The 26290-nt window shown below is 42.2% G+C and overlaps 1 protein-coding gene across 1 annotated transcript; it reads left to right on the top strand.

The window, feature by feature from the left end:
- The first annotated feature begins 14153 nt into the window (after positions 1-14153).
- On the top strand, positions 14154-24864 carry opn4xa (opsin 4xa). The gene is made up of 10 exons (XM_061078213.1): positions 14154-14306; positions 17727-17862; positions 21520-21653; positions 21983-22186; positions 22257-22428; positions 22561-22722; positions 23061-23168; positions 23256-23430; positions 23852-23995; positions 24124-24864. Exons 2-10 carry the CDS (start codon positions 17729-17731, stop codon positions 24139-24141), a joined length of 1251 nt encoding a protein of 416 aa, XP_060934196.1. The 5' UTR covers positions 14154-14306; positions 17727-17728; the 3' UTR covers positions 24142-24864.
- Positions 24865-26290: the final 1426 nt, after the last annotated feature.

Below are 26290 nucleotides of genomic sequence, written 5' to 3'. Positions count from 1 at the left end.
CTGAACAGGTTCTGTTTATTACCTCGGCAAAGTACCTTTGTTTGTTTGATGGTTTTCAGGATTACTCAAAAACTACCAGGCTGATAACCACTGAACTTGGTTGTATGGGTCTGGAAGAAATCTGGATCAAGGGGTGGAAATAGGATCTTTATTTTATTCTAATTAAAGTTGCGAGACAGGGCAATTTTTCAACATTTTTGTTGATTTCTCGAAGAATAATTGATGGATGGAAATAATCAGGCATGTTTAGGGAACTGATATCTGTGCCTGTGTGCAATTTGGTGCAGCTTGATTGAATTTAAGGGGACTGGGCTTTGGCGGTGGTATGCACTCTAATGAGTGCCATTCAAGTTTGGTTAGTTAGTTTGTTTTTGTTTGTCTGTTGTCAGATTTCCACAAAACTTTAAGAGGCCGGGTGGGACACAGGCCAAGAAAGAAACCATTAGATTCTGGGATTGATCTGGAAAAAGAACTGGATAAAGGAATTTTTATCACATTCTTTAACATTGCAAGAAAAGGAATTTTCACATTTGGTTCTTGATAAAAAACAAAAAAAAATCTGGCATAATTTTGCTATATTGTCTTGTTTTTCTAAAAAACATTTGGCCACAGAAGCAGTTGAAAATGTAAAGCTCTGGCACATTTGTAGAAATGCTCATTAATGTATGTTGTCCTTAACCAATAATTCAATGAAATTAAATTTAGGGGACACATATCTATGATCCCTGTCATAATTACACAGATTCATTAAATGCCTTGGTGGAGATCAGTTCTCTGGTATATGTGGCAGACAAAAATCCATCCCAGCCAAGCAGGAGCTTGCGCGTGTTTCTTGTTGTTGATTTTGTTCCTGACTTTAGAATTTGACAGTGTGGGGATGTAATTAAGTACATTTACTCAGTCAGAAGTGCCGGTTGTTTGCCAGAGTGAGCTCGGCTGTCAGCGGGCACTGAGCCCCGGATCACTCCTGGCACAGAGCTGCAGAGGCAGAGAGCAGGTACTCGGGGCCGATACTGAAGGATTCACATAGCTTTCAGCTGATCCATTAGGACATGCTACAATTCAGCCGTGGCTCGCTGCCAAAATGCTCGGCTATTGTGGCGCCCGGTGCGGTTATTTCCATCTGTTTCACTCATTGCACAAACATTTTATGGGTATTTGTTGGCATCATTCGCACATAGATTGTATGTGTGCAGAATATGTGGTCATAACAGCCTGTGTGTGTGTGTGTGTGTGCGTGTGTGTATGTAACTGTGCCTGTGGGTGAGTGTGTGCAATGTGTGTGTGTGTAAATGAGATCACTTGGTACTATCAAAGTGCAGCAGGACTATGACACTCTTATAAATAGAAGGGAGGAAGTGAGGAAGGTTAAACACAGATACTAAAAGTGTACAAGGAGCCATTTAAAACCCACATGTCCTTTCAGACCCATGATGGCAATATATATAATTACATTATGCCCATTTTATGGAGTGCTCTCTTCCAGAGTGGATGGTGGACTGATGTAACCATAATAACTCAACTTCATGGTCGGATTTGAACCGTTGAAATGAAATTAAAATGATTCTAAAAGACTGTAAAGGCTACATGCACGCCTGTTCATACATAGCTATAGCTTCATGCTGTAGACAACTTATTAATAGTCAAGGTTGAATTATCACCACATGAGTAAATGAGAATCCAATGAGGCTACAGATCTCTGACCATAGAAATGACAAATTTAAGGTCCTTCAACTGGACGTGGCTGCTGTTAAAGTTATTGATGTGCTGAGCATTTACAACGGTGCTGTTCAAAAATAATGATGTAGGATTCGGGGGAATATTTTTCCCTGAGTGTGAAGGGCCGGACAGGTGGGAAACATGCATGAACTCCCTGAGATGCACTTGGGACGGCTTGGCCTCTGCCCAGACCCTGAAAAGCTCCAGGAGAGCCTGTGCTCAGCTGTCCGCGCCACAAAAGACGAATTGAAACAAGGAATTTCTGCAGAAATGCATGTGTGTATTGTACATTGTGTGGTCGGCCATATGTCCAAACACACACACACACACAGGCCTGCGGCTGCAGACGCAGCATGAGCGCCTGCGGTGGGACTGATAGAGTTGCTCGATCCCTTCCTTCAGCCCCTCTTTCGTCAGCTGTCAGTGGCGCCGCTTATCGCAGAGGAGACATGTGAGTTACCAGCGCTCCTCCCCAAGGTGGCACAATGTCAGACTCTATGCTGGCTTTACGCTTTTTAGCATTCAAAGAGTGTCCGCTAGGGGCCCCCTGCTACTGTGTTACAAAACAAACAGGGCTGGATAAGTGCTGATCACGACCACTGGGCAAAGATGAAGAGCCCCCCTCCCGGGGAAGGGGCACGGTTACGTCGCTTGTTGTCTGTTTTATTTTATGTGTCCGTATCAGCTTACAGATTTCGAACTGAGCTATTTTGATGATAACCTCTAGCCTTCGAGGCTGCGAGCACGCCGGCCAGGTTGCAAGCGCGCTGCTCGAAGCCGGGTCCGGACTCCCACAAAGCTTTCCTCGACTCCGATGAAACAAGGTCACTCTAATTGGAGGAGGAAGTGTTGAGGATGTCTGTGGGAAGGAGCGGCAGGGTGAGGGAGTGACAGAAGAGAGGCTCGGATCCTGTTTCTGCTCCGGTTCCCCGTTCTAATCCAGCCTGGTATGTGTGGAGATCAGAGCAGGTTCCTTTCACTGCAGCCATCCGGTGGCCTCACGCTGGGGCCTGAGAACCCTGCTTCACGATCACTGAGGAGAGAAGCAGAGGAGAAACCTGCAGGTTCACCCAAGATAGATCAGAATGAGAGGTGACTGAACAGGAAGAGTCTCACGGTTTATCTCAGGTCTTACACCCTGAGGAACACGGCACTAGACAGCTGTGTGTTCCCCTTGATGTATTTCTGTTAGCCGCTTGCATAAATACGCCTTGACACACATTCACACTCATACATTAGACCTGTGAGTGAGGGGCACTGTGACACACACAAGTGTACAGTAACACACACACACACACACCCACCCACACATATCATGCTCCCTGTCAGTAATACCCACAGGATATGATATCTCTCTCTCAGAAGACTGGACAGTTGATCACAGGAGAATGAGCACGTGGTCCCTTTGATGTAAATCACATCGAGCAGTCACCTTGAAAACGGCTCTAATTGTAAATATGAGACAGGAGTCGGTTGAATAACAGACTCAAACCCGATTCATCCACAGGACGAGATCTCATTTAGGATTCTACACATTAATAGAACAAGGTTAAGGTATAGCCAACTGGTTTAAAGAGCACTTATTACTGGAATAGAACTGATTTATAATATAATTTTCAACGATATATTGTGTCTCTGTTTACATTTGCGGATGTGCAACGATGAAAAAACATTTATATCATGGAATACAGTGAATATTTGAATTCAATTTCTATGTATTTGGTTGCATTTGTGTTTTTTTATACTTCTAGTTATTTATCATACAGTTTTTGGTTAAACTATAAAATAATAATCGCCATATTTACTTAATAATGACATCTTAGGAATCATTGCCTAATTTAATATATTTATATTTATGTACCGATTTATCAGTAATCGGGAATTTTTTACTATTGTCCCCAAACATCCACATCTGTCGGGTTCTAGTGATGAACTTATATTATAAGATGATATAATTACAACAGTGGATACAGTTCTTACATCTTTAAATCATATTCCCTCAAAATAATTTAATGTGACTTTCACATATCCAGGTTAGAAGTGATATAGTTAAACAATACTCAGTTAAAGCTAAACACAGGTTATGAATCCTGCTCGAGAAATCATTGCAATGTGGCTCTAGTTGACTCGGGCCTGCTTTAACACAACAGTTAGTATTGGATGACCGTGTTATAATTCTGTAACGTACCTTAAAGTTTACAAACACACAGAGTTAGTCACAGTCACGCTCCAGCGCCCGTGAGCCGACTCCAGATTACCACACACCTCCGTGAGCAGAACGCAGGCCTCACACCAGCCAGGGTTGGAAGTTCAGGTTTTAACTGGGGCCACCCGTGATACAATGTATCAACTCCCGGTGCTGCCTCGGCGGCCTGAGTCCATTAAGGACAGATGTGGATCAAAAAAAAGGGAGGCAAACTTTTCCAGCCCTGAGAAATATGACTCATGATTATGCTGAACGGGATGTGGCGTTTCCCCCCCACCCCCCTATGTTTGATTAAATTACATTACCACTTCGACACGCTAAAGACCAGCGGAGCATTAGCACTTATTGTTGCCGTCACACCGCAGACAAACACTCGCTCCCGTAATGAAAAGAGAGGTGAAGGGAACGCGGCGGCAACCTTGAACTTTGTTTCATGCCGAGCACATAACAAGTGGCTTATAATAACAAACAGGCCCCGGAGCTCGCATGGAGACAATTGGCTGTAATGCCAGGATAATCTAATCAGTTAACTTCGGGAGTAGAGGTTATGGGAAAGTAGAAGTGCAGAGTCAATTTACTTCCAAGGTCAAAGAAATTAGTAGCAGCTCCTGGTTGGACACAATAGGTGGATCCTCGGATGCAGAGTTAAATCAGATGTGAACTAATGTAACAGCACAGTTTAATCCTGGTGGATATTAAAAAAGAGAGTAAACAGCAGTAAACCTGTGTGTGCACGTGTTGTGTGTGTGTTGTGTCTGTGTGTGTGTGTGTGTGTGTGTGTGTGTGTGTGTGTGTGTGTGTGTGTGTGTGTGTGTGTGTGTGTGTGTGTGTGTGATTTAACAGGGATTAGCGACTACACTGTCGAGTGTGAACTGCTGATTAAAGAGCAGACGATTAGGAAAAGAGATGCTGGGATAATCATGTTTGTTATCGTCTTTATCAGCGAATGGAGGTCAGGTTCATTCAATAATCACCGAGGCGTTTACCTCCAAGGCCAAGAAACAGGAAAGTGAGTCATCCGGGGCCAGGGAGATTCTTCTTCACGAGCTGTTTTCGAGTCTGACTGATAGCTGAAGTATCTGGAGACACACATGCGGGTTCACAGATCAAGGGTCAGGTGTCAGATGTTGAATTGTCGCGGGGGCGAAACTTTTGTCTGGCGTCAAAGCGAAAAATAAAAAAAGCAGTTTCGTTTGCACAGAATGCAAACTGACAAATTTTTAAAGATGCGTGTAGAAATTTAGTCGGCAAACCTAAAGGAAGGAAGGAAGGTGACGAGCGATCAGTCGTCTCACGTGACAACAGATGAACTTTACCAGGACTGGGACAAGATAATCAGGCCTGGTATCGCGCATCGCTCCCATTCCAAGACACTTTATCAGTTTGAGCCCAGAGTCTGAAAGCACTCCAGCTGTCTTTTTGACCTGTGACAGGCGAGCCGGCTGCAGGTTAGGATGCTGAGTCGGTTCAGGTTACCAACAATTGGCATCGGCGAGTCTGTGTGCGGAATCACCGGCAGCAGCGTTGACGCGCCCCGGCAGCTGAGAACACTGCGGCTGAATGGCAGGATGTGACAGATAGATGGAGATGGATGTGTGTGTGTGGGCAGACAGGTGATGGATGGAGAGCCAGATGCTGACAAGTGAATATAAAGATAATGGTTGAATATTTCAGACTGTACGAGTAGGAAGAGCAACCGGATTATAGGAAGAGCAACCAGATTATTAAAGACCCCCTTCACCCCAGCAATAAACATTTTTGCCTGCTGCCGACGGTACCGCACCACCAGGCTCAGAGACAGTTTCATCCCCCAGGCCATAAGACTTTTAAACTCCTCTGAACTGCAATAACTCCACCAAACCAGCACCCTGGCATATTTGAATATTTGCACTACTGCACAAATTGCAATATTGTTGTTTTATTTTTCTCTTCATCTGTAAAGATATATATTTAGATATATCTATTTATTTTCTATTTTAAATTTTTGATATTCTATTTTATACTATATATATATATATTTGTATTCTATTTTTTTGGTTGTAATTACTTGAGCATTGCTTAAAGAGAGCCTGTGACTCAAGTATTTCATTGCCAGCGACTGCTTCATCTTATCTCTGTGCATTTGACAATAAAAAAATCTTGAAATCTTGATCTTGAAATCTATCTGTAAATGTGCAACAAAAAAGGCTCAGTTTCAAAAAGGTTCAGCGTCAAACCCCTTTATGGTAGATTAAAGGTCAGCTGAGGGGTCAATTATCTGACTCTTAGTGAGGATCAACACACTCATGCATTCCTTTGGAACAGTCTTTTTTCTCCTCTCTAAAACAAAATACTGTTTTCACCGGGGGGACGAGGGCTCAGGGGTCGCGATCGTATTTCCAACGCGTTTCTTCTGGAGAACAGAGGAACTTTGGTACCTGTCGCAAATGTAAAACACAGAGGTGTCAGGAGTGAAACGCGATCGGCGAGTCTGACAAAGGTTCAGAGGGACACAGACCGGGGACCCACCAGCAGATGGGAGCTTCATCGTTACAGCCGCGGGGGGGGGTGGGTGCGGGGGGAGAGCGGGCCACAGGAGAGCGACGCGAGACCACAATAAAGGTTCTGCGACGCGGCTGCACTGTGACACATGTCCCAGTGCGGAGGGGGATTTTGCTCACCTGGCCCTTTGGTGTGTCATCGTGTTACCGGTCCTGTCATGGGCCTCCACCCTCCTCCGCCTGCGCCGCATTGTTCTGCACTGCGACGCGGACAAGGGGATAAAAGAGGATGGATAGCGAAGGAAGAGAAGGAGTTAGGCAGTGGGAGTGAGCCAGGGTTGGGCCCATTGTCGGCACTGTAGCTTTCTTTCATTTTCTCTTTTTTTAAACACTAACTAAAGTGAGGGATGAAGCTGATCAAAGGGGGGTTTGCATGTGATCGCTGAGGTGGGTGTTGAGGGTCATTAGTCGCTGGGGCAGTGAGAGTGAATAGGATGGGTGGGGTGGAGTGGGGGGGGGGGGTGAGTCTGCGGTGCCATGTAGGAGGAACAAATGGCGGCCGAGGACGAAGCAGCTGGTCCACAAAGATATCAAACTACACGCAGATCTTGAAAAGGACGCACCTGAGGACTGAAGGCCACACCTGGGTTTCTAATACCTCCCAGTGTCTGTCAACATGCGTCTCATTCAGAGGAGCTGCACAGTAAATCTCCCACTTGTGTGCGGGACATCGGGACGTCTCAGAGCTCCCATGACAACTTTTGTTGCACTTTCACACGGGAGAAAGAGAGAGAGAAGGAGAAAGAAAGAGAGAGAAAGGGAGAAAGAGAGAGAGAGAAAGGGAGAATGAGAGAGTGTCGGGATCTGTGATGTAACAGTGTCTTAGTCATAACACTCCCCATATGTGCAAAATGAGCAACAGCTCCGGACTCTTTGACGGTGACGAGTCCTTTTGACACTGATGTGAAGACGAGGATTCACCTACACTGAGCAGAAATCTCAGAATGAAATGGATAAAGCAGTACGGAGGAAACACAGAATAACTGAGCAGATACACTTTATGGAATGTTTAGTTAATCTAACCATGGTGGTTTATTACAATTTCAATGGAATATTGATTCGAATTAGTCTTATCACTTTTTTAACTCTTCCAGATTCTTGGCTCAAAGGGATAGTTCACCCAAAAATGAAAATTCCCCTGAAACTCAAGTGTTTTGTGGATTCAAACACTTCACTCACTCCTCCATCGACCTAGTGGTGAGTAGATTATGAGGGAATTTTCATTTTTGGGTCAACCATCCCTTTAAGACTAAAGGGGAGTCAGTAGCTTCCTTTAAATTAAGTCTTAAAACATACTTTTATCAAATTTCATTCCCTTATTTTACCTAATTGTAGTCTTTATATTGTAATGGGTGGTCATGCTTAGTTTTTCTGTCCCAAATTTTGTATTTTCCTTCTTTCCTGACTGTGTTTTTTATTAGTTTTCGTGTATGTTTTTATTTGCGAAGCACATTGTAACATGAGAAGTGCTACATGAATAAATATATTACTATTATATCATTATAAGAAATGCAATATAAAAGCACAACAGCTGAAACATATCAAAAAGTACCAACATCAGCATATAAAACACTCTCATATAATCTAGCTGCATTTTTGTCAACTTGGAATATGACCATGACGTTCTGACTGAGGTATTTATAATGTAAACAACCTCTGTAACATAGAGGTACATAAAAGTAACACTTGCATTGATGAGACACTTTGTGTAACACACAGTCCCAGAGACCTCCACCTCAAATACCTTTGTAATGGAGCTGTTTTTCTAAAATTGACCACGTACACACACACGGAAATACATTTGTGTGTGTGTGTGTGTGTGCGTGTGCGTGTGCGTGTGCGTGTGCGTGTGTGTGTGTGTGTGTGTGTGTGTGTGTGTGTGTGTGTGTGTGTGTGTGTGCGTGCGTGTGTGTGCGCCTGATAAAGTGGACCTTGAGGTTCTTTACGGGGAGAGTGAGGGAGAGCGCTGGGTGGCTGGAGGTGCTGCGAGATCAAGAACAGTCCACCCCCAGGTGGTAAAGCTAGGCTTTCAGGGGTCAGGGGTCGCAGACACCAGAGTGGTCACACACGTGTCAGAACACTATTTACAACTGGAGAGGCCCACCTCAGACCACCTACAGCTGCTCCTCCAGTACAGTACAGTACCTCTGCAGGAGGTGCCGCGCCTCAGAGTCCACTAGGTGGTGATAAAGCTCCATGTTGTTTACTCCATATCTCCTGATCATGACATCCGGACGTGAACGACTCTTATCATCAGTGAAGTGATAGTTTATCTGTTATATGTCTGAACCCTGAACCTCTAATATACAATCAGAGAAGCATGAAGGGACCAGAGGACTCACACGCACATTTATTTGCTGCTGAAATGAAACCATAAGTGTGGTTGGATACACTAACCAAAACGCATTATTGGGCATGCGAGTGCATAACTATGTCCTTAATTTGAAACGGGTCCATAACCTTTGTTCAAGGTTGCAGGGAAGTTCGGGTCAGAGTCAGAGCACCGGGTAACGGTATTGGAATGCAACGCCGGTTGTCCCCGGCAATGAGGCAGACTAACTAAATTTATTATTCAAATATTTAAAATAGAACAAAACTCTATATTGCAACACGAGAGCATAATCTGTCAGTGCAGGGCCACGAATATCTGCCTGACATCCTGAATATCTGTGAGCTCTGATCTGTGTCCAGTGATCAGACACAATTACACTCTGCACCACAACTTCCATGTCGGGAAGTCACAGCCACAAGCCAACACTCACATTATGAATTAAATTAATGTTTACCATTCATATATTATTATTACAAATCAAAGTGACAGAGGTTAAGCTGACAATTAACACAGCCATTCACTGGACTGATGAACATCAATTAAATCCTGTGAAGCGGCCATTTGTAAATAATCGTTTTCAATGTGTAGATAACAATTATTAAAACTGCATTATAGTGGGGGTGTAATTAAAAAGATGAACAGTGGGTGAGACAGATTACAAAAAGTATTTTCGTAATTCGTCTGTTCTCCATTCATCCTTAAATATGAATCAGTTAGATACTTTATATGAAGTAGTATTGAGGTTCAAAAACATCTGTCCAGCTGCAACTCCAAAACTGAAAATACAAGAAAGTAGAAAATTTTTTGAAAAGCAGTTCCATGTGTGGATTATTAAATTGTTATTATCAATTTGGGACCAGAGGGATTTTTGCAAACGCATCAGAAATGGAAGTGTTCCTCTGTTGCTGGGTGTGTATGTGTAGAGGATGAGAATTTAACATGTCGCCCTCTGGTGGTTACATATGTCAGAGACAAGTGCTTGCAACCAATAAGTCTGCTGAATGCTATAGTCTCTCTCTCTCTCTCTCTCTCTCTCTCTCTCTCTCTCTCTCTCTCTCTCTCTCTCTCTCTCTCTCTCTCTCTCTCTCTCTCTCTAAAATATAATGACTTATGCTATTTGGACGTACTTTCAAATTCAAAAGTCCCCAAATTGTCGCAGCTTTATGTCCCCACAACATGAGCAATACCTAGACCACACACACAAACTATGAAGGATAAAGTGTATTTCAGTTTGACAATATAAATAAAGTCTCAGCATGGTCAACATGAACAACGGGAGGATCCAGTCTGGTTGGAGGTTCATACAAGTGCCCATACAAAAGAGTTCATATCATTATTAGTAGTAGTATAGATTACAGTACAGCAGGGTTGTGGAATTCTTGGCATAAACAAGTGTGCACGAAACAATACCCTGGCGATAGAGAACAGGAAGAGGAAGAGGACGTGGAGCAAATGCATCAGCAAGTGTCAAAACACTTTTAAACTAATGAGGAACAATGTGTGTACTGTGCACGTGTGAGGTGGAGGGAGCTTAGCGTTCAGTCGTCAGGACTCATTACTGGAGCCGCCTCTGATGAGCCGTCATCACCTCGGCCTCGCCACACACGTCCTCCGGCCACGACGACCACAAGTCTTCACCATATTGAGTCGGATTGAAGATCTGGTTCGTGTTAACGGTTAAAACGAGCTGGTTTTACCACATTATGATTATGAGTCTCATGCCAGATTGAAACAGCAGAAGCTGCACTGTTAAAACATATGTGAGGCAATTTGAGCCGTATGATCTTCAGTATAAAAGTAAATGTTTTATTTAACATAAGCTCTGACACAGCATGTGTCACTCAGATAAGCTTTACTGATCATTTCTCATTCCTGTGAGTGCCACTATCTGTAACTTACTCTGGAGTAATCCACACACACACAGGTCTGCAGGAGCATTTAATATAAGTGAGTAGGTGATCCTCTTGTGTTATCCGACAGAACCTCTGACCATCCGCTGCTGAGACGCTTATGTAACGTGGGGAAAAAAACAATCAATATAGAGAATATTAAAAAATGAAGAGAAGCACACTGTGAAGGTGACTAGTCATTTGTTTACCGTTTGTCACTCGGTCGAGACACTAGGAGAGTGAATCCATCTCAATGTGACGCCGGTGCTGCTGGGAGGCGGCTGAGAGGGTCAGCTGAGGTAAAGAGGTCTTCACCGGCGGGAAAATAAGAGAAATTCTTTCTTTGTAAATACATCAACCTTCATCAGCCCAAAAGGGGATATATTATAATATCAATTATAAGACCAACTGTTTGAGTCACAGCACTAGAATCGAGTAAGACTCTTGAAATACTGTGGTCATTGACAGAAGGGTTTTGAATGTCAATTTCAGAAGAGTCATGTTTAACAGGAGATATCACTGCCTTTCAAATTAACGACATTTACCAGCCAGATATTTACATTAGTGTAAAAACGTTCAAACCATCTGTGTATGGATCTGGTTGAGATAAACAATTTATTGCGCAAGCTTGATAAGCAACTTTACATGTATTTGATATATTTTAGATTTTATGCAATCTGGATATATTTCTCAATGTCACCTATTGTGATAAACAAAGCAATTTACCACAAAATTACTCATAATGTCTTCTTCTTTATGCAGTAACATGGGACTGGGCAATAAAACAATATCAATTATTATAATACATTATACATACATTAAAAATATCAATGGCAATATAACAAAAGGCTGATATAAATCGATATAATACTTATGCATTGGGATGAGGAGTGAGGAGATACATTTGCTGATCTTTATCATTTCTGAGTTGAAACCCTCAACCTTCACTCATAATCAAAAAAATCTGCCTTTGAATTTAGAATAAAATTAGATTTATTACGATAATTGATATCAACTGACATGAACATGACATTTTTGGCCAGGGTCCAGTTTTATGTATCATCAGCCTAATGTCTGGTCATGTTTTCTAATGGGACATTTTGTCAAATTAAAAATATTTTTCAAATTAAAATTGTACATGGATTGATGCTAATTTAAACCTTGACACCTCTCTCATTGCTGGGATTTAATATTGACAATTATTACAATTGACAGTTGTGGAGGGAAGGGAATGTGTGTATTCACTACTCACTTCAGATGACACATTTTCTTTTGTCATGTTAAGTCAAAAAAATTGTTTAGGATGAAGTAAAATTCACGTTTATTTCCTTCTTTTCCATTTGGATCTATGATATTTTTTGTTGGCTTTTCAGATTCTCCTGCACGATGCGATCCACAGCTGCTCTGAAGATGTGGTTCTCTCTGGACCAGGCTCGTCTCTGGAACACCAGACTGACTCTCCAGAGGGTTTTGCAAAATGGATTTTGTCCTCTTCACACCACACAAGGAGTTGCAGAGGTGACAGACCTTTTTGACAGTAATTGGACAGTTGATTGTTGTGGTGGGGAGGGGGTGTGTGATTGTTGTGGTGGGGAGGGGGTGGGTGTGTGTGTGTGTGTGTGTGTGTGGGGGGGGGGGTTGATGCCCAAACAGATCTGTCCGATGACCACAGCATGTTTAGACAACACAGAACTTCCTTTTATTTTCTCTGCCAAGGAGGTAATGCTTTCAATGCTGTCTATCATTTTCATAATTTTCCCAGGGAATAATTCTTGGATCATGGAGACTGCTGTCGGTGAGCGTGTGACATTTACTGCAACGTCATTGGATTTCATCCAAGGGTCCATAATCCCAGACATTTGACTCTAACAGCATCATTAGAGTAAATTACGTCTTTTCGAATCAAATTTGAATGTCGGGGCTTACAAACACTTGGATGACACCACAGGAGCAGTATGGAGGCATTTTATGTTTTTCTTCTGTTGTTGTTTTTACGTTTAAAGAAGTGGTCCCTATTTACTTCAATTGTATTAAATTTGTCTGGGGCGCTGTTTACCCCTGAAACTCCAGAAGTGTTTTGTGGACTCAAACACTTCACCCACCACCTCCATCGGCCTAGTGGCGAGTAAAAATTTAGATTTTTGGGCAAACTTTTTCTTTATGGTGGAGGCATGCACTCTCAGGACCATTTTAGGGTACAATGCATGTCCAAGGAATCAAGTTGACACCTGTCTGAGATCACAAAGATCTATGAGCCCTGTTGCAATTAATAATGCGTTAATCAGATTGAGTTCATCGACTGTAGATTCCTCCCTTGAAGGCTTCCCAAGGTTTTTCTTTTATGATGAAACGTACAGACTCTGTGAAAGCTCTCTTTGTCTGAGCTGCCTACAGACCACAGATCAGCCTTGTACCCATGATGCTGAACGCTCGTCCACTGAATCAAGTGCTAATCACAATGTTGTTGTATGACCCAGTAGACAACAGAAGAAGATAAAAAAAAACTATGCACGACCTAGAGCAGAAAAAAAAGCAGCAAACGACTGACATCCCATATGTCAGATGTATTACAGCGAGTACAGCTGGTTGGAAACAAATGTGTGTGGATGGGCCTGTTTCCTTTGGAAGTACAGTGACCCATAAGTGCAAAGGCTTATCTGGCAAGGATGCTAGCCTTGTTTCATAAGCATCTGCATCTTTCTGACCTGTGTTGAATCCGCACAACCCGGCCAGGTGATATGAGCCAAACAAAGAAGTCCAGTTTGGGGCATAAAGGGAAATACTAATCCCTGTAGATGAGGTGCTGCTGCCTGCTCAGTTGTGCATGAGATGATAAACATTGCGATGCTTTTACCTGAGTGCTTTTTCTCAACACTCTCCTCACACACGGATGAGCAGGGACAAGTCTGATACTATGTAAAAAAGCTTTTGGTGCATTTTGAAAAAACCACAAGACTTCCCGGTGGAACGCAGAAACCAGGGTGTCGCTCTCTCACCTCGCGCGAAACCTGCAAACGCCATCTGGTCGGCTGCAGTTGTGCCTCTGGCAATGGGTATGAGATACACAGAAATCAATGCTGGATGAAAATTACTTTGCAGGATTTGATTCAATAAGGGAAGCCGCCTGCAATTTGTTTCTCCGAAGCAAGGCATTTTACAAGTGATTACCTAAAACACATCTTTATTGTATTCAAACCAGCTTCCCCTGCATACAATCCAGCAGTACCACAGCCTCATGCACACACACACACCACACACTGGTTTGATCGATGCGTTGTGCCATATGAGAGCTGTGTGTGATGGGTGGCCAGCAGGGGGATGGGTCAATGTGGGATGTGCTGCTGCTGTTTGCCTTTCTATCTGTCTTTATGTGATTTCTCATACTCTCCCCAGCACTGATAGCAGGAGCTTACCGCTGCGGCCGTGCGTGAGAGTCTCCTCCCGACTTGGTGGATTAGAGAATCAAGCGTCAATCTGTTGGAAACCGTGGGCGTGTTGGATTTTTCACCAGTTTCACAAGCTGCGCTGCCTCAGTGTCTCTGAGCCTCTTCACCACTTAAGACTTTACAAACACAGACGAGCCCTGGAGAGGAACAGGGGGGCTTCACTCTCTGGATAAGGTACAGTAACACTTTATTAATAGAACAGCAACACAATAGAGGTCAGTTTGACTTGATGGGAACATCTTTCTGTATTTTGGCTATTGTACATTCATAAACAATAACATGTTTTAGCATAAATCTCTTTAAAAATGAGAGTGTGGTGCAAACTATCAGAGTTTCCAAGAATGTGTTTCCTCTCGTAATTGTATTTTGTTGGATTTACACTAAGAATCTGGAGAAACATGAGGTTTCAGTTAAGTTTCTTGTTTGTCGTACCAGTTTCATATTTGTATCTTAATCAGGGGACTTTCCTTCCCAGATTTAAAACAAGACAATGTTTCCCTTTAAAAAGGAAGAAAATCCCAGGCACAAACCACAACGCACTTGTTGATTCAAACCATTCTTTGTGTGATGCATCCCAGTGCATTTGTCAAGTTAATAATAATCAAGTTAAAATATCGTCCAAAAGATCTGCAGCTTCTTGAATCTGAAATATTTGAATTGCAACATTATGAATTAACATAATTCCCATACAGCAGACAGGGCTCTCCTCCATCAAAGCTTACTCATCCTCTTCGATCCTCTTGTTTTCCAAGAACACGTTGCGTAAACACCTGCACGCCACTGTTGTGAGATGTTCATGAAAAGACAGTGCAGGGTGCATGTCAACTCCATGCATCAGACATGCGTTTGATCTGTTTGACTTTATGAGACAGTGCTCTGACGCCCAATGAGGGGGGAGCAGGAGGTGATTGAGAGTTCCTCTGACGCACAAGGCTTCACTGAGCACAGCAAGAGCTCCCAGTGTGGACCTGGCACACTGCACCATCGCCAACAAATGGGGCGCTATCAATGATGCAAATAAACGACATGAAGAAAAGACTCCACACATGCTCCTGCACGTGCACGTATTACAAGTCGGATCCACTACTGCTCTACTGGATTATGCAGGGTTTAATCACTCCGCCTAATTTTAGACCAGGGTATTCAGAGTCATGATTCATGACATGTTTTTTGTTCTCGTACAAACAAATTATTAATGCGATACACGACAGATGTTTTTTCCGGGCGTCTTGTGAAATTGATGTGACACGGCATTGTGTCGCCTGCAACTCCGCTCTGCAGAGGCCGACAGGAAGCGGGTTTACAAAAGATAAACACGTTTAATAATTTGTGACTTAATGCGCCTTCCTGATTCCATCACATTAACAAAACTAGAAAAACCTCTTCAATCAATCCCGATCACCTCCCCTGCCGAGAAGAGGCCGCGTGCACCAGCAAAGTCCATACAGCAATTTTCATAATCAAAAATGAATGGACTTAATAACCTCTTTATTACATAAGTATTCCCTCACTCCTTTACAGCTCGGCAATCATTGAACATCAGTGGCAGATTGAAAACTTCCCGCTGCACCTTAAGCCATCTTATACCTGTCCTCCAGTTTACCTTTTTTCGATGTTGTTGTGTCATTTTTTCCCCGGTTCTCCTAAGAATGACCTCGTAAAAACTCTCAAAGCTCTCCGGCTCAATAATACAGAGTGAGGCTCTTCTCTCTTATTGTGATTAATGCTGTGGTCAAAAGATTTCACCACTTGCAAGGGTTAATGATTGGTATTAAAGGGCTGAGTGTCATAATCCCTCGGATTCTGTCGAGGTGGAACACATGTCATCCATTAAAACCGCACGGAAATGTAAAATCGCTCTTAATCCATAATGTCGGTGTGCAAGAGGAAGACTCTCGGGAGCAGTGTTGAGAAAGTTCCTGGAAAAAGAATAAGATGTTTCCAGTTGTAAGACTTTGGGAAAGCAAATACTTGTCTCGGATAAATCCATATAATCCAAATCCTTACCTTACATAATAGACTCTGTTCTCATGGGTGCAAAAGTAGAAGACTTGAAGAACCGAAAAAGCTCAAACAGGCTAAAACGCCTCAAAGTGTCATGCGACTAAAGAAAAAGCAAAATGCCGATGAGAACAACACAGGTTGTGATCACACAGACACAGAAACATGCATGTGCAGTTTTTTTTGTTCAGTTCAATCACGGCTGAAATATGTCACGATTCTCGTTTACCCTGTTTACAGAGCGAGACTCGAATCAATTCCTCTCCCATTCTTTCGACCACTTAATGAAAAAGAACCTCCAGATGTACAGACTCGACTGCATCACGAGGTCGAGTCCGAAAAACCAGCCGTGGCCGTCACTAATTCATTAGCTAAGAAATCATTAGTAGACAGTACTTTAAACAGGATATTAAATCATTTCGTCGAATGCACTCAGAGTGAAACATATTTAAAAAACTGAAATTAAGGATAAAACATATAACAACAAGAAAATAGTGACATCATTGAAGCAAAGAATGATAATTATTATACCTGCATTCTTTATTTGTGTTTTAAAAAGCCCATTGTTGACTGCAGACCTCTGTGTGTATTTATCTATGTGTATATAGGCTATATCCTGGTCGTGGTTTATTATATCTACAATCATATAGTTGAAAGTCTCAGCATGATAACATTTGCTCATATGAACTAATTAAAGTACAAATTACATTTATGAAAATGTCATCATTAATTTTTCAGGTACTATCATTGTTTTGTCGATACTGGAAAAGAAAATGGGTCGTCTACTTTATAAAAATTGATCCAGAGGAGAAAAAAAACGTCATTCCACAGCTGTCGATCTATTTCACTGAAAACCACATCTGTGGAACTCATGGTGGGGCTGGTTGAAAAGTCAGAGGAGCATCAGAGTCATAAGATTCATCCTCTAAAAAAACCATAGCCGTTTGTGCAGAAATGACAATGGGTATCATTCAATAGCGGAAAGTGCTGAAGTGTACAGTTATTAGCTTTTCAGTCGTTTCTATACACACCTAGAGCTCAAAAGATGATGAAACCAGTCCAACCAACTGGGCACACATGCAGCGGTGTAGGTTAAAATAACAACACTGACTTTACCTCAAAGCCTACATATTCGCTTCCACCGATTTGTTACGGTTCCAAACAGCCGCCCCCAAAACCCCAAAATTTCCTGTTTGGAATCTCCACACATTCTGAGTCTTACAACAGTGACTGTGAGCTGAGAGGAAATAGGTGGATTTCCTCAGATTTCCAAAAGGGAAATATGTAGGGTGTTCAAAATGCCAAGCAATGAGCGGGTACATTTCCAAAGCATGGAAACAATCAAAAGCATCAACAAATGGATTTATTAAAAAAGAAACTGATAGAAAATGTAAAAATCTAATGTAATGTAAAAACTATAACAGAGTGTGAGGTTAACTCTCCACAAGGAAATCACAACTGATGCAAAGGAATTCACAAGATATGAAGTACTGGTGACTGAAGGGTGCAGACCTGAGATTAGATCCACCCTCTGATGCTGACAAATCTCCCTCTGGATCCATAAAGGTTTCTATCGTCTGTCTATTTTCACAGAAATGGATGTGGATCGTGGATTCTATCGGCAGGTGGATGTCCAGGATCACGCTCACTACATCGTGGCCTTCTTTGTCTTGGTGATCGGGACAGTAGGGGTCACCGGGAATGCCTTGGTCATGTACGCCTTCTTCTGGTAAGTGATTTTTCTAATTGATGGGCTGATGGTGAAGAACGTCTGTATTTGTCAAGTTTAGAGCTGCAATATTCAGCGGTAAAATACTCGCCCTTCCTATTTTTCTGGTTTAGACAAAAAAGTTTGTTAACCCCCAAGAACAAGTGGAACAGATTTGTGGCTCCAGTGGGGTTAGTGTCCTTGGGCAAGATACTGAACCCCAAATTGCTTTCGTTCTTACTTGTAGCTTCCGATTATCTAGTAATCACAAAGAAAAGAATGCGCCTGTTTTTGACAGGGCCATAAGCCACTCTGCCCATCATGTTTTTGCATGTGAACTGAGTTTAAGAACAGATTCTGGGAAGTCACACATGCGGGCACAGTTAAGAGCGTGGGAGCACAGTGCTCTACTGTTCAAGTTCTGCTGGAAATCCAAAGCGTGCGAGTAGACAGACGCCGTTTGCCTTTATCGCTCCACAACACACATTAAACAGCAAATTACAATATCAAATACTCATATGTATATAGGCATGAAGGGATTGAATCAATTCAATCTAACTGAATATATGGATTTATTAGATCGAAACACTGATTAAAAGTTAAATCTTAGAGCGTATCTTTAGAGAATAGTGGAACAATAAGACTTAAATCAGCGGTATACTGTTCTCTCAGCTCGGTACAGTACACACTCCAGTGGTTGGGGGTTGCACAGATTCCATCCCCTGAACAGAGAAACTGTTTACTCTTGCATTACTAAGTACAGATGTCACAAGCGCAGGCAGAGCGGGCTTCACAGCAGCCTGCAGCCATTCAATACCGCCAAGCAGCTTAGCGATTTTCGAACAGTGCTGGATAAATCAATGACTGGATTCAATTATTCCGTCAGCTACTTGCTTATCTACAGAGAGTCAACACTGGGCTACTATCTAAGACCACATGAAGAGGACGAGCTTAAATAAAAAAGCAAAGCAGTTCAGCGTCCACAATCCAATACCGCTCGTCCCACCGGGTACAGTACTGACGTTACATGACTCCACTGCATTATAACTGTAGATCAGAGGGAAAAATGAATCCTACTAGCTATTGTATCTCAGCCTTTCATACCTAATATGCCGGCCTGCTGCTTGTGTGATGACTCAGGTTTTGACACTGCCGGGAGCAACGGTTAGGTCTCCTGTCTGGTGAAGATACCAATGTTTCAGCTGAAAAAACATTTCGTTTTTTGCATATTGATTCGTTCATTTCGAGTGTGCTCCTTCCAGCTAAATAGTTCAGATTTCATCAATTTCAAAGAACCCTCCACCGAGGCACAACAGTCCCCATCTGAAGCCAAATTTTATTTCACCAGATCTGGAGTTTTCTCTTGAACTGCACGTAATTGCATGTTAAAATGTAATGGGTTCTGACTTTGCTCATGTCTAATGATCTTCCACCAAGTTTCATGGAAATCCGTTGTTTCCTGCAATCCTGCAAACAGACAAACAACAATCTTTCTTCATACTTTTTAAATTTGAAATAATATGAAAACCATATAATTGAAATGACAGACTCAGAAGCCAACACACACCCACACACACACCCACCCACACACACACACACACGAACACACACACACCTGTGTGTGTGCAGCACACAGTAAAAACACTATGGCCACTCCTGGGTATATACTATGCCCCTAAATGCAGCAGAGAACCAAGTGTTAGATACAATCCTGGCTCGGACATGATTTCTGCATTAAGGTCACCTCCAGTGACACAGAGCTACGGATCTCAAATCGATCTCTCCTCCAGTCACACCATCATCTCGCCTGCATGTCAACACACTATACACTCAACTAATCTGTCTGTGCAGTGTTTACTCTTTTTGCCCCTTTTGACTGTCGGTGGACAAAACGGCAAAGACGATGCCCGACAGCTGTCAGGGATAAAATGGAGCTGATGTAAGGATTAAAGTAAATATTCATGTAAATAGTCGACAATCAAGTGGATTATATAATCCTATTCAATTCAGTTTGACCACTTTTTCGTCTGACATCTGTGTCCCTATATATTCGGTGTACTTTTAGAGCTGCAGTGAGTAAGTATTAGATAATAAATGAGAGGGTAAAATGCTCACTGACACAGATCACGCCGACACTTCACAGATGAGAGACATGAAAGGTTGCGATAAAGTCCGACGCCTGCGTTTAGACAAGCTACAGCTGAATGTAGGCCCTCCTCGGATTTCATTTTAGGAAACGGAGACAATCACGCGCACTGGTAGGTCTGTGCAAAGTCCACAGAGACTTGATTCACTGGCTTTAGATATGATTTGTATGTGCACTGAGCTGTGTCATGTTCGGGAAAGGTTATCAAGTGCTCACCGACACCGGACGTTACAACACAACCATCTGTGCCCACCTGCAGCCCAACATGGGCCACTGTAGTTCCAGACTCATTATTGTTACGTATGTGTTGTGTTGATTATGTGAGAACATGTAAATAGCAACATGTTCAGGTTGTCCCACACAGTTAGCTACTTGTTAGCTTTTAGCTGAAGCAGATTTTACAGGGCAGAATGGATCTTATTTGCTTTCTCAGCAATTGATTTGGGACAATGAAATTCTTTCTCCCCAAATCTATTCACCCTCTCAGAGTCAATAAGTGAATATACTCCCGACTCGATAATTGGAAATCCTCCCTGATGTTGATCTCCTGTTGTCCCCCTAATAATGCATCTCAATGTAAAGGGCATTTATAATTGGATTCTTGACATTTGGTGATGAAGTTTTCTGCTTGACGGACTTTTCTTCAATATAGCCGCTATCAGCTTCAGCTTCACTGACTGTGTGTGGAGCTACCGAAAGGTTTTTTTCAATCAATCCATTTGTGTTGTAATTGCATTCCTTTATTTTAATGTGAAGAGGACAGCACGTGTGTTTATTTATAATCTTGCGATTCTTGTTTGATCCAAACCACTTTAACAGAGAGACAGTGTTGGAATAACAAGAGTATGAATGAAAGCTACTGTTAAGGAGTTCCATTACTATTGATTTTCATGAAACAGGAAGTTGACTTGTACTCAGAATTAGAATAGATTTGAGAGTTATTGATTGGATTTTGAATTGACTGCATGGGGAACACTCTGAAAAAAAAACTTTACAAATTAAATTTCAGGACGATAATTCTATGAAACCTCCCTTTGGATTTTAATTGACACACAAAACCATTTAAACACAATCTTTACAGTTATTAACTGAACATACCGTGGATAATGAGGTATTAATCAGCTGAAGGAATTTTTACAGGTTGCTGTTAGCAATTAAAAACAGTACACTTACATTTTTTGTATAGGCCCATATGGTTCCCATGTGCTGTTACAAATTATAGAATCAAGCTGCTACAAGTAATGAACATACATCTGGCAACATCCAGTGATGTCGGCAAAAGTAAAGAATATATTAAGTTGTAGGTTTTCATTAGGCAGTTGGTGTATTACACACAAACACTCGAAACCGTAGCAACTAAATCCTAAGTCGAACGGCTGAAGCTCTGCAGCACAAACAGTCGTTTGTTATCTTCATTGAATCAATTCTGCAAACTTTCTGTGTGTAAGAATGTGAATGTCAACAACAACTAATTGCTCTGTGAGATCGCGAGCACAATTGATCTGTGACGTCTCAATTATCATGTGTTTCAGCAACAAGAATCTGCGGACGACGCCCAACTTCTTCATCATGAATCTGGCCGTCAGTGACTTCCTCATGGCGATCACACAGTCGCCAATCTTCTTCATTAACTCCCTGTACAAAGGCTGGATTTTTGGTGAAACAGGTATTTTTGTCTTATCTTTGATAATACTGCAATAAGGCATTCACTTTATTTTATTGTTTTACCTTTATATCTTTATTATATTCAATATGAGAACATCTGTTTTTACCATGCTATATAAAAATAATAAAATTCATGATGCAGGAAATATCAATATAATATTCAGTGTATTCATATTAAATAAAATTGCCAACAATGACGACTTCTTCATGGACTGCAATCGTCTGACCTTATTCTGAATAAGACATTATTTCAATTAGGATTTTGACTTGAGATGCTAATAGAATATTCCTTTCAAATAAAAATATGTCTTTCTTTATTTTCCTCCACAGGGTGTAAAATGTATGCCTTCTGTGGAGCTTTATTTGGAATCACCTCCATGATAAACCTCCTGGCAATCTCCATAGAGCGCTACATCGTCATCACCAAGCCTCTGCAGGCCCTGCGATGGACCTCCAAGAGACGCACCTGCATCTTTATCACCCTGGTGTGGCTCTATTCATTAGCTTGGAGCCTTGCGCCACTTCTGGGTTGGAGTAAGTAACTTATCTTTCTTACACTCTTGTTATGCTTTTACTCATTTGACTGTCGCATATTTCTCTCAAGGTTCGTACATTCCCGAGGGCCTGATGACCTCATGCACGTGGGACTATGTGACGTCGACTCCAGCCAATAAAAGTTACACTTTGATGTTATGCTGCTTTGTATTCTTCATCCCTCTGGGAATCATATCCTACTGTTATCTGTGCATGTTCCTGGCCATCCGCCGTGCAAGCAGGTGAGTGAATTAGCTTAGGTGAAGATACAGTATGCATTAAAAACAAGTTTGGTTTACTTTAGTGGTATTTATTTTGGTGGCTCATGTAGATATTGACTTACATCCCTTTGTTGCATCTCTGTGTCCTGACAGAGATGTGGAGAAGTTGGGGTCCCAGGTGAGGAAGACCACCCTGATCCAGCAGCAGTCCATCAAGACTGAATGGAAGCTGGCCAAGATTGCCTTTGTGGTCATCATAGTGTTTGTGCTTTCCTGGTCGCCCTATGCATGCGTCACCCTCACCGCCTGGGCTGGGTAAATATATGCAGTACCACAGGGGCCCTGTCTGGTCCCTTGATGTTTTTCATAAGCATCAGCTGTAGCTCGGCATCAAGCGTAGAACATAAAGGATGCTCGCACGCACACTGCAATTCATTTCTGCCATTAATCGTGACTCATGTTCCATAGTCTTGTAAGAATATATACAGCATGATGTAGCCTCATAGCATCACTAATAGAGCTAAGCTAAGCTGGTAATGACATTCCTTTTAGTGCAGATCGATCGACCAAACCAGAAATCGGTGACCCCTACTCAATACAATCCCAGTATCATCATTGATGATGTGAATGGTTCTACTCTTTACAACTTTCAGATATGGAAATGTCCTCAATCCGTACTCCAAAGCTGTCCCTGCTGTTATAGCCAAGGCCTCAGCCATCTACAACCCGTTTATCTACGCCATCATCCACGCCAAATACAGGTGGGGGAGCAGTGATCCAACTCTTTGATAACCTGAACGTGAAAATGATATAGAAATGTATTCAGATTTTAATTTTTCCCCCAACAGAGACACACTTGCAGAAAAGGTTCCCTGTCTACACTTCTTACACCGGGCCTCCAGGAGGGACTGCATATCGGTGTCACAGAGCGAGTGCTCCTTCAGGGACTCCATGCTCAGCAGACAGTCCTCAGTGTCCAAGACCAAGTTCCACAGGGTCTCCTCCGTGTCCACGACAGACACAGTGAGTTTCATGGGCTTTAAAGAGGAGAGTCAAACACAGGCCGAGCAGCAGAATCAGCGATGGGCTTAAAGAAACTTTGTTTGTTTTGAACCCATAATGGCAGAGCTCATATCTTTTGGCTTATAAAGTCTAGCGTTATAGGAATTCTATAAATCTATAACTCTATAAATGCACAACTTAACCTTTGTTGCAGTATTTCTCACTAACATGAGAGGCCAAATGTAATTTTCAAAAAGTCTTCACAGAGGCTGCAGTTTAATAGTTATAATGTGAGATTTACATTTGGAATAACTAAACTCCACATAACTGACCATTGTGTTAGTGTGTCTTAGTACCACAACTAAACAGCAATACAAGCTACTATACAGTCTTTAAAAGTACAATATATGCTCACCTTGATATTCATGTGTATCCCATGTAGCAGGTTTGGAGTGACGTGGAGATGGACTCTATGGACAAGAGCCATTGTTTGAAGTCGAGCTATTCCATCGGAGCTCTGAAGGACAAAGAGTACAAATCATTGGCTGAACTGACCAATGAAAACGGAACCCAAAGCCAGGAACAGGTCAGATGGGCGCTCATTATTGTATCGGTTGATTTTTTATAAACCAACCATCTTGAAATCATAGTTTTTAAAGATGTTAACACGGTCAAGCTTTTCTAAATGTGCCTTTTATTTGAATTCCGTTCCAGCATTCACTCCCACAGTGAGGCCCACTGAACGGATTTGACCACAACCTATCGCCTGAGTCCCTCAACGTGGTCAAGTTCTCGGCCCGGGGGAGGAAAAAGGGAGGAGAGCCCTGAGAGCTGGATTAAAGGGAGGGAACAGGACAATGAGCGAGAGAGAGATAACTTGAACAGAGACACACACGCACACAAGTACAGATGGAGGAAGATGAAAAGGAGTTGCGTGTCCCACTCCAGTCAGACTCTCTGGACGTTAATCTACTGTACATCTCTCCCAGGCCATCATCAGACCTGATTCAGAGAAAAGACCCTTCAGCGCTGTTGTGAGGAAAAAGAAAAACCTCAAACCACACCGTGCCACGGAGACTAACAACCTCTGGACTGTTGAGCTTATCTATCGAAGTTTCTCTCCCCGACACCAGGAAGATAAATGTTGAATAGTTTATTTATCTACGTGGCTTTGGGCTACTATAACACAGGAAAGTAATCAGATAGTTTGTTGTCTAAGAACGTTATGTGGTTATGTTTTTAAGCAACTGTTTGACCATGCAATTCAACCAAATACATTTGTTCTATGTTTTGTTTGTGCACCTGTGACTACAGAACTCAATATATTGTATTTATGACGCAGTATAACAGTATTTATCATGTTGTGTAAATTGTAAATGATATGTTGTCTCATGACGTAGGACAATTCAGAAATTATGCATAACACAATCTAAGATTTTCCATCACTGCATCTACTTTGGGAACCTTGTTATACATTTCTTTTATAAAGAATTTTGCAAAGCAATGTGTGTGAACATTTTAGCAATCTGAGTTAGTCACGTAGACACCAGAGAAGGTAATTGACACAGCGAGGCTACAGTAATCAGAGTTTACTGGTTTTACAATTTTTTTTTTTGTATATCCTGTTTGTGTTTCAGCAAGAACATGCAAAATGAAAACAATATGTTGCTGAGACTATTTGCAAATCGGTGCTGTCAAGAAGCAGATAGAGGGGGATTTATTTTCCTATAATTCTGCTTTCATCACCCAAATCCCTTTTATTTACTAATTGGTTGTCAGCCTTTTTGCACACATTGGAACAGCAGAGAAAAAGGAGATGAAGACAGATGAGGATGAGGAGCGGATGGGATCCAGTCGATGTCCTGCATTAGATTAATAACCGGGACACTTTAATGCATGTGTCCATCTAAGCCACCATTATAATCAACGCCCATAATAATATGCATGTGATGAACTCCATGAGCAGCGGTTCACTGCATTACAATGTACATTTTCTTCCCCTTTTACTATATGCTCATCACATGGTGCAGTTGCCTCAGGTGTTCAGGGCGTTAATCTGGAGAACCTTTAAACGTGTTCTTCATTCAGATTCAAACACCCAGAAAGGACCTTTTTGAGCTGTCTTTGAACATTAACTCCAGGATTTCCTGAGCGCTTTGCTCATCCAGTTATGTAAAGAGGATCTAAAGGCACATACCTTACGTAAAGGGCTAACACACTTCAGTGGTTCAATGGAGCAGCACTGGGGGATTTAGCTGCTGGGCTTCCCTTCCGTTTGCAACCATATATTGACATGACACACATGTAGCTGAACGAAAGCCCGGCTGACCGCTGAGGCACAGGACGAACATCTGATAGCATCTGGCTGCAGAACAGTTAATGGTAATCTGTAGAGTGGGACAGGCCTTTTCGTATGTTCCATGCAGTAGATCAATGCGTGTTTATTTAGAATAACACAGTGGGAAAAGAGGATGCACTACACATATGAGAGCTGAAATAGACAGTAACATCATTTACTTAGACAGGAACTCAAGAATATGTTTATAAAATCTGGTCTGGAGTTTCTCAAATGAAGAGTGCAGGAGGAGGTTGTCCGGGTCAGACGCTTTTACAGGAAAATGTCAAGAACATTTAGGTGAGAGGGCGTCGCCTGGGGAGAACATGCAGGAGGCAGAACACCCAGATAAATTATGCTGCAAAAAGCACAATGTTCTTTTTCACAACTGCATCGCCACCAGCAACAAGCTCTCGAGTCCTAGTTGTTTTTCCAAGTTGACATTGTCGTTTGCCTCTTCTTCTTATCCTGAGATAATTGTATTCTTCCAGTCTTGTGTCCGTGGTGTTTTTTATCAACACACCCAGTCGCTCGCTGTGAATTTTC

This window comes from Limanda limanda, chromosome 1 (genome assembly GCF_963576545.1).
Source record: "Limanda limanda chromosome 1, fLimLim1.1, whole genome shotgun sequence".
Lineage (NCBI taxonomy): Eukaryota > Metazoa > Chordata > Actinopteri > Pleuronectiformes > Pleuronectidae > Limanda > Limanda limanda.
The sequence above is the reverse complement of the archived record's forward strand: the minus strand, read 5'-3'. Positions and strand labels throughout refer to the sequence as shown.